Genomic DNA, 9,930 nt, shown 5'->3' on the forward strand with positions numbered 1-9,930 from the left:
TACACATTTCCAAAGTCAGATTTTCTCATGGCGTTGGAGGAGCCCGTTCAGTTCAGCTGGCTCCCAGACCAATCCCATTTTCCCAGTAATTTCCCTGCAACCTCCCCCACAAGTACATCTGTTCAATGGAAAAGAATCCATTATTGACTTCTGTGGCAAACTCCCAGGCTCAAGTGAGGACTGTGCATTTAATTAACCCACGAGTGGAACATCCTCTCCATATTGGAGCCTGACTTGCTGACTCGGAACCTACTCTGTCCCCATCGTGCATTTGTGCTACATTGCTGCAGCAGCATGAATGTTCAACCTGCACTGCAAATCAGTCAACATTGGTTGGTAAGCTGATGGAGAAGATCCTGAGAGGCAGGATTTATGAACATTTGGAAAGGCATAATATGATTAGGAATAGTCAGCATGGCTTTGTGAAAGGCAGGTCGTGCCTTACGAGCCTGATTGAATATTTTGAGGATGTAACTAAACACATTGCTGAAGGTAGAGCAGTAGATGCAGTGTATATGGAGTTCAGCAAGGCATTTGACAAGGTACCCCATGCAAGGCTTATTGAGAAAGTAAGGAGGCATGGGATCCAAGGGGACATTGCTTTGTGGATCCAGAACTAGCTTGCCCACAGAAGGCAAAGTGTGGTTGTAGATGGGTCATATCCTGCATGGAGGTCAGTGACCAGTGGTGTGCCTCAGGGATCTATTCTGGGACCCCTACTCTTGGTGATTTTTATAAATGACCTGGATAAAGAAGTAGTGGGTTGGGTTAGTAAATTTGCTGATGACACAAAGGTTGGGGGGGGGGGGGGGGGTGTTGTGGATAGTGTGGAGGGCTGTCAGAGGTTACAGCGGGACATTGATAGGATGCAAAACTGGGCTGAGAAGTGGCAGATGAAGTTCAACTGAGATAAATGTGAGGTGGTTCATTTTGGTAGGTCAAATATGATGGCTGAATATAGTACTAATGGTAAGACTCTTGGCAGTGTGGAGGATCAGAGGGATCTTGGGGTCCGAGTCCATAGGACACTCAAAACTGCTGCGCAGGTTGACTATGTGGTTAAGAAAGCATATGGTGCATTGGCCGTCATCAATCGTGGGATTGAGTTTAGGAGCCAGGAGATAATGTTGCAGCTATATAGGATCCTGTTCAGACCCCACTTGGAGTACTGTGCTCAGTTCTTTCTTGTCATCTCACTATAGGAAGGATGTGGAAACCATAGAAAGGGTGCAGAGGAGATTTACAAAGTTGCCTGGATTGGGGAGCATGCCTTATGAGAATAGATTGAGTGAACTTGGCCTTTTCTCCTTGGAGCGACGAAGGATGAGAGGTGACCTGATAGAGGTGTATAAGATGATGAAAGGTATTGATCGTATGGATAGTCAGAGGCTTTTTCCCCAGGGCCGAAATGGCTAGCACGAGAGGGCACAGTTTTAAGGTGTTTGGAAGTAGGTACAGAGGAGATGTCAGGGGTAAGTTTTTTACGCAGAGAGTGGTGAGTGCGTGGAATGGGCTGCCGGTAACGGTGGTGGAAGTGGATACAATAGGGTTTTTTAAGAGACTCCTAGACAGGTACATGGAGCTCAGAAAAATATAGGGCTATGGGTAATCCTAGGTGATTTCTCAGGTAAGGACATGTTCCACACAGCCACCAAAGACTCGAAAATTTCTACAGAGATACTGTAGAGAGCATTCTAACTTTTGCGTCACCACCTGGGATGGACAGGTTTGGAAAAACCTGCAGAAAGATGCAAACTCAGCCAGCTCCATCATGGGCATTAACCACCAATCATCCAAAACACCTTCAAAAGGTGATGCCTCAAAAAGACAGCATTCATCATTAACCCCATCACCTAGGACATGCCCTCTTCTCATTGCTACCATCAAGGAGGAGGTACAGGAGCCTGAAATCACACACACAGCATTTCTTCACAGCAGTCTCATGTGCGGCAACTTTGTCAAAGGCCTTCTGAAAATCCAAGTGCACATCAGCTGATTCTCCTTTGTCTATCCTGCTTGTTATTTCTTCAAAGAATTTCAACAGATTTGTCAGGCAAGATTTTCCAATGAGGAAACCATGCTAACTATGGCCTATTTTATCATGTGTCTCCAAGTACCCTGAAACCTCATCCTTAATTTTCAAGTCCAGCATCTTCCCAGCCACTGAAGTCAGACTAATTGGACTATAGTTTCCTTTCTTCTGCCTTTCTCATTCTTAAAAGAGAGGAATATCATTTGCAATTTTCTTGTCTTCCAGAACCATACCAGAATCTAGTGATTCTTGAAAGATTATTACTAATGCCTCCACAATCTCTTCAGCCACCTCTTTCAGAACTCTGGGGTGTACACCATCTAGTCCAGCTGACTTATCTACCTTCAGAACTTTCAGTTTCCCAAGAATCTTCTCTCTCGTTATGGTAACTTCACACACTTCATGACCCCTGACACGTGAAACTTCCACCAAATTGCTAGTGTCTACCACAGTGAAGACTGATGCAAAATACTTATTCAGTTTGCCCTCCATTTCCTGTCCCCCATTGCTAACTATCTAGCATTGTTTCCAGTGATCCAATATTCACTCTCACTTCTCATTTACACTTTATATATCTGAACAAATTTTTGGTATCCTTTTTAATATTGTTGGCTAGCTTAATTTTGCATTCCATCTTTAACTTCTTAATAACTTTTTAGTTGCCTTCTGTTGGCTTTTAAAAGCTTCCCAATCCTCTAACTCTTGACTAATTTTGCTCTATTGTATGCCCTCTCTTCAACTTTTATGTTGGCTTTGACTTCTCTTGTTAGCCACGGTTGTATCATCTTGCCTTTAGAATACTTCTTCCTCTCTGGGATGTATATATCCTGTGCCTTCCAAAGTGCTTACTGAAATTCCAGCCATTGCTGCTCTGCCATCATCCCTGCCAGTGTTCTTTTCCAATCAATCCTGGCCAACTCCTCTCTTGTTCCTCTGTAATTCCCTTTACTCCACTGTAATTCCCTTTACTCCACTGTAATACTGATACAACTGACTTTAGTTTCTCCTTCTCAAATTTCATGGTGAATTTGATCCTATTATAATGACTTTTCCCTAAGAGTTCTTTTACCTTAAGCTGTTTATTAATAGCTGATCCCCTGATGGGCTCAACCATGAGCTGCTCTAAAAAGCCATCTTGTAGTCACACTAGAAATTCCCCCTCCTGGAATCCAGCACCAACGTGATTTTCCCAATCTACCTGCCTATTGAAATCCTCCATGATTATTGTAACATTGCTCTTTTGGCATGCAATTTCTATCTCCCATTGTAATTTGTAGACCACATCCTTACAGGTGTTTGGGCATCTATATACAACTCCCACCAGGACCTTTTTACCCTTGCAGTTCCTCAGCTCTATCCTTCTGACCTTCTGACCCTATGTCACCTCTTTCTAATGATTTGGTTTCATTTTTTACCAGCAGAGGAATGCTGCCCCCTCTGCCTTCCTGCTTGTCCTTTTGATACAATGCGTATCCTTGGACAGTAAGCTCCCAACTATAATCTTCTTTCAGCCATGATTCAGTGATGCCTACAACATCAAACATGCTAATCTGTAACTGTGCTGCAAGTTCATCTGCCTTATTGCTTATACTTCACACATTCAATTATAACACCTTCAGTCCTGTATTCACCCTTTTTGATTTTGTCTACCTTTTACATTGCAAATCATCCTGTTGACTGCAGTTTTCCCTATGATAGCTCTCCTCGCTACACATTTCCTCTGCTTGTAAACCAGCTTCCTCATCTTCAGCACCATCACTCCATTCCTCATCCCCCTGCCAAATTAGTTTAAACCCTCCCGAACATCTCTCGTCAATCTACTTGCAAGGGTATTGGATCCCCTCTGATTCAGGTGTAACCCGTCCCTTCTGTATAGGCCATACCTTCCCCAGAAGAGATCCCAATTATTGATAAATCTGAACCCCTGTTCCCTGCACCAATTCCTCAGCCACGCATTCACCTGCCAAATCATCCTATTCCTACCCTCACTGGTGCGTGGCACAGGCAACAGTCCAGAGATTACTACCCTGGAGGTCCTGTTTCTCAGCTTTCGACCTAGCTCCCTAAAATCTCTCTTCAGGACCTTCTCACCCTGCCTATCTATGTCATTGGTTCCAATATGCACCTAGGTTACTGGTAGCTCACCCTCACCCTTGAGGATGCAAGACTTCCCTGACCCCAGCATCAGGGAGGCAACATACCATCTGGTTGTCTCTATCACACCCACAGAACTTTGTCTCTGTTCCTCTGACTGGGGAATCTCCTATCAACACTGTAGTCCTTGTCAACTCTCTGCGTCTGAGCATCAGACTCTGCTCAATGAACCTATGAACACTACCTAGTATTTTCCCACTCTTCTTGCTCTACTTATTTAAGTTTCTTTTATATATATATATATATATATATATACTTATTGTAATTTATAGTTATTATTATGTATTGCAATGTACTGCTGCTGCAAAACATCACATTCCCCAACAGATGCCAGTGATATTAAACCTGATTCTGATTGTTAGTGTTGTGAATAGCAAAATAAGTTATTGCTAAGGCTAGCGCAGGATGTTCATCAAGTTGAAAGACGGTTGCTGTGTTCATAGGTGGAATTTAGTCCCAATAGGTGTGTTAGACCTAACATTTTGAAAGTCAGGTATACATAGGACATACATAGGTAATAGCAGGGTGCTAAGAACTGTGGCTGAACAGAGTCAACTTAGAGTTCAAGGTCAAAATTTGCAACACAGATCAATAGACTGGTGATGGTGGTATATGTCATATTACATAAAGTGATTGTTTATGAATTCACTACATCCTCTGTCAGTCAGTTCCAGGTATCAACCACTCTCGGTAAAAAAAATTAACTTTTTCCTTATATCCCCTTTAAAGCTCCTTCCTCTCACCTTAAACCTAGGTCCTCTTGTTTTTGATAGCCTCACCATGGGAGAAAGATTCTCTGTACCCTGTCTCTGCCCCTTACAGGTTTTCTGCTATCCTGTATTTCCTGCTTCCTTAATTCACAAAATGTTTATAACTCTAAACCCAAGCCTCGGTGATTAAAAAAACTCAATGCATAAACTCTTAGTCCAAACCTTTCCCAATTGATTTAGATATTATCAAGAATACCTTTAACAAAGGACAAAACTGTTTAAGCTTTAATTTACAATAAATATCACCTTGAGGAAAATATATGATTTGACTGCACCTCACATGGCATATTTTAGGGACTTTTTAGGGACTGCTATTTTAGTGACAAAGAGGTACATCTTGTACATTTGGAGTAGGAGCAGTTATAATTAAATGCCAAATAAGAACAGTGAATCAGTGGTAGGAGGAAGAGTATGTAAGGACTGGAATAATAAACCAGGCTCCATTTCTGCCCATCACTTCTTATAATGAACTGAAGACAACTCTAAATTTTTCTGCCAATGCATTTGAACGCAAGCTTCTCCAAGTAGTAAAAATCTCAAGTTCTCCCCCTCGTTATTGAGATAATAAAGGGTGTAATGATATTATAACTTTTATTATCTCTCAACTAATCTTAAAGTTGTTTTTATTGTCATATTCACAAGTACATGTATGCACAGGTACAGTGAAAATCTGCTCTTCGCACTATTCCTAGGGATAAAATTGCCATTCTTTTAGGAATAACTAAAAAATTTGAGGTGAACATCTCCAGAAAAATAGATCTCTTTTTTTGGTATTGAATAAAAATAACTATTATCTATTTTTTATTGAATGAAAGTAATTAAGTGTATATGTGTATATATATGTGTGTGTATGTATATATATATATATATGTATATAGACACACACATATGATTAACTGTAATGAACTGACTGAAATCTCTGTTGTGATGTATCAACTAACTACATCTGCACTCTTTTTCCTATTCTAGGCTTCTACCTTATATATTTAATACCAAATGCTGCTGAAATTTTACCTACTTCTTCAGTCGTTGATTTTGCCACTCATGATAAACATTTTCCCCCAATTTTCTCTGCATCTCTGTGTATTTTGCCTCATCCTTTACATTTTTGGTGCTTTGTCTGAACTTTTGCCCTTTTTGTTCTTGTGTGGCTCAACGTTCTTTTCTGTTGGTGCTTTGTGTTTTTTTTTGTTTTCCTCTGTGTGTGCATCAGTTTGTCCTTTGAATTGCTTTGTTCCACTTTTCATGTAGGGCAGTGGTTCGGTTAATGACAGCCCTATGCAGACAGCCTCTGGAGCTAGCACCCCATGTCGTGGCCGCAGGCAGCTGCCTCCAACCCCGCTCACACCGCGCCCCAGCATCACCTACAAGACCGCCAACTCCTCTCCGGCTTATTTCAACCACCTGCACGGTGTGCCGCCCCCGAGCTCCCCGGGGAGACTGAGCCGTGGGCGATCCGAGCACAACCACCTCCAGAGCCAGCCCCACGGCAGCGGTGACTGCAGGCAGCCGACGGTGACGCGCATCAGCTCCGATCCCTACCTGGGGCACCACGGCAGCTGCAGTAGCGATGGCCAGGAGCTGCTGGAAGAAACTCTCACCTTCGAGGTGGCCGTGGCCACGACCACCGGCCGGTCACCCCGGACTTCCTGCATCATGTCTCTCTCGTCTCAACCTCACCAGAGCCGCCGGGTCCCGAACGGTTACCACTGCAATCTGGGAATGAGCACGGGGCCAGGCACAGGTGCAGGGGAGCACAAGTGTTACCGGGAGGCAGACGAGGATGACTGGTGCTAGTGTGGTGGTTAAGCAAGGCTATTACTGATTATGCATTAACGTGATGAGTTTTATCATCGGCAGGGTGTTCTGTCAGAGCTCAGAGTGTGTGTGTGTGTTCATATGCAGCATTTGTGGGGATATGGAAACTGGAAATGGTTCCAGGAATCTGATTTTTATTTAAAAGATTGCTTCAACTTGTTTTTGCACTGAATTTGCAAGTGAAAAGTGGTTCACTTGAAGCGAAGAAAACTAATGACTGTTTCATTCTAGAGAACACGTTTTTTCTATCTCTCCCTACATTGGCTATTTCAGAAAACAACAGATGCCAAATTTATTATATAAATATGTAAATAAAAGTGAAAAAGACCTGATGAAGTTATGATAGCCTGCTCTTGGTTACCTCTGGACAAGTGGTGAAGGAGATTGCCTGTCCGTGGCACAAGTTGTGAGAGGGCAGGATCAGCCTTCATCACAGACTTTTGGATGCCAGAGGAAGGGAGCTGGAGGGGAAAGTGGGAGAGGATATTTTAATGCATATCGAGAGACTGATGCTGACTGCAAAAGCTTTTAAATGTAGGACTTGATGTCAATAACAGAGATTAAAATGTCTTGAATGGAGCCAGTAAACAAATTTTCTGCTCTAGTACTGCACTACGTCTCGACATCTCTGCAGTGTTCCCATCCATTAACACAATGTTTCCTGACCTGTTCAGGTTTGGGCTGTGGAACTGTCGGCACTGTTTTTTTTTCCAGGTCTAGAGGCCTTTCTTTGTGCTGCTTCTCTCAATTCCTTAAAAATCCTCCTTGTTTTGTTCCCCATTGTGTCCTTTCCCCACTTGTTGTAGCATTAATGTGACTTGTGATCCAGGCTGCACAATCCATCATTTTATCAAATCTCCTGTAATTACAGGAGCTTCACACCGTTCACTTTTAGAGTGTGTAATAAGTTGAGGTTTGTATGTGAGGACTTAGCCTGCCTTTGTTCGGTCATTGCCTTCCACTCTTTCTATTTATTGCTCCAACTGTTGAATTCCAAGTGCCTAACGTTTTAAATAACTCATTAGAGAAGATTCAGCCACTTGCATCTGAACATGCAAGTGGGGACCCTGGGAGGTATGGCTGTAAAGCAGAGGTGACAGGTATTGGTGGCTTCAAGCAAAAGATCTACACATCATACCTTGATAACCAGACTTGAATGACTTGTTGCAAAAATAAAATTTGAAACAGAAAGCCAACAGACTTTATTTGGTGTTGATGAGCAAATCTGGGCTTTAAACTTTTTCTGAAGTTGGTAACAGGAAGACAAAAGTGAAAGGGTGCAAACCAGCACAGCGTCATGTCTTTCACGTTCACAGTGCATAGCCCATCTTTTTAAACTTGGTTGTGGAAGTTCTCAGCACATGTTTTATGGTGTATAGTTTCTATGTTGTAAGGATACATGAGAAAACATGATGTGCTTTCTTTGTTGTGTAAATCATTTAAAAAAAAATACCAGGTGGAAATAGCCTACAAAATGTGCACTTTGAAGAGTCAAACAGTGAGGGAGGAAAGCGGGATATTTGTCAGGAAGGCTATGCAACATGATACTTGTCAGGCAAAAAACACTAAAATAATTCATTCTGTAGCTTTAACTGCTGAATTTTCCATTTTCAGGCCTCAGCATGATAGTGACCAAAAGTTTTATACCTTTCCTTATAATAAAGGCACAACACAATTTTGAAGAAAACCGATTATTGACTCTGTAGGGGTGGGAGGGGGTATGTATATTAATACAATTGTTCCTGGAATGTTTCACAGGACTTTTTAAGTCAAGCATACACCTTGAATAATGCATGCACCATTGTACTCATTAATTATAGGACTATGTCTCCGCAGAAGGGTTGGAAATTTTTTTTTCCAATAGTAGATAAGCTCTCCCGTACTTCCACAAGTGATAAATTGATGATGTGACATCTGAGCTCATTTGTGACCGAGGACTTTCTGTCTGGGTTCCACAACATTAGGCAGAAGTGTCAGCACCTCCATTCAAAATCACTCTCTCCCAAGTCAGTATTGCGGGGCTGCTCTGGGTAAACAAAGGACAACTGAATAAAATGGAAATGGAAACATTTGTTAGTTTGGTGCCGAAACGTTACCTGTGGCCTCCCCACCTTTTCTACGTGCCGCATACACTCCGCTTCATCAAGCTGCACCCTTTCTTTCCTTCCATTCATTACAGCAGGTTGCCAAAAACAAGATCCACCGAACTATTTTCACATCCAGAGTTCAGTTTACTTATGGTTGTACTTTGATGAAATAATGTGAGCATGTGATAGAACTATGTGCATGAACTATTGTTTATCCTGGTACAGTACCATTTTTTGATACAATGTATTCATCAGCTGTTCATTTTGAAAAAAAAACACACTTTGATATAAATTTGGGAGTTTGTTGCAACAACTTTATATTTAAAACAGTGTTGGGAAAGCTAATTAATTCCAACCCTACAATTGACTGGAGCCAATCAGGTCGTGTGGTTGACTAGTTTGCTGCCTGAATAATATTTATCAGCCAAACTTTGAACTTCTGCAGTTTCTACAGTTATATTTTGTACGAGGCAGAACCCTTGAATTAAATAAATCTTAGGAGTAAAATTTCACATGCTTCATGTGTTTCTAATTTGCACAATTTTTAAACAAAACTTCTGCAAATCTTTAAAAAATATAGTTATCTAGCTTTGTTGCATTAACTACTATGTTGAGAATGTATGAATGTTTTGAAATTATATAAAGATGCATTTGTCGAACTGTTCTTATGTCTTTTATTGATAGTTTACACATACCAAAAGGACACAACCCTAATTATAATTGGGAAATAAATATTGTTACGCACTGCAATTTTTGTTTGATGCAACTTTGAAGAATTGCATGTCATGCCCCAAGCCTGAATATTGTATTAACCTCTTGACCTGCTGTGTCTTTTTATATCACTTCCTCTCTATGAAAAAAAACTTCCATGTGGGAAGTAGTTAGCCAAAAAGAAAACATGGAATTTTTTGGAATGTTTGAATAGATCCTTTTTATATCATTCATGCATGACTGATTAAATAAAGTTTATTGGGAAAAAATATCTATTGTAGATTGGTTGCAAAGTAAAAAGGGCTGTCTATCACAGCAAACAATGAATTTCTTGAACTGAAGTACAGCATTATTTCTC

At 41.3% G+C, this 9,930-nt stretch overlaps 1 protein-coding gene across 1 annotated transcript in view; it reads left to right on the plus strand.

The window, feature by feature from the left end:
* cacna1ba (calcium channel, voltage-dependent, N type, alpha 1B subunit, a) overlaps positions 1-9,516 on the plus strand; it is an 846,233-nt gene extending 836,717 nt beyond the window's left edge. Inside the window, exon 46 of the mRNA XM_073052070.1 lies at positions 6,208-9,516. Within this exon, the coding sequence (XP_072908171.1) occupies positions 6,208-6,753 (546 nt within the window). The 3' untranslated portion in view covers positions 6,754-9,516. The remainder of the gene's footprint in view (positions 1-6,207) is intronic.
* The last annotated feature ends 414 nt before the right edge of the window (positions 9,517-9,930 follow it).

Source organism: Hemitrygon akajei, chromosome 7 (genome assembly GCF_048418815.1).
Source record: "Hemitrygon akajei chromosome 7, sHemAka1.3, whole genome shotgun sequence".
Taxonomy (NCBI): Eukaryota; Metazoa; Chordata; class Chondrichthyes; order Myliobatiformes; family Dasyatidae; genus Hemitrygon; species Hemitrygon akajei.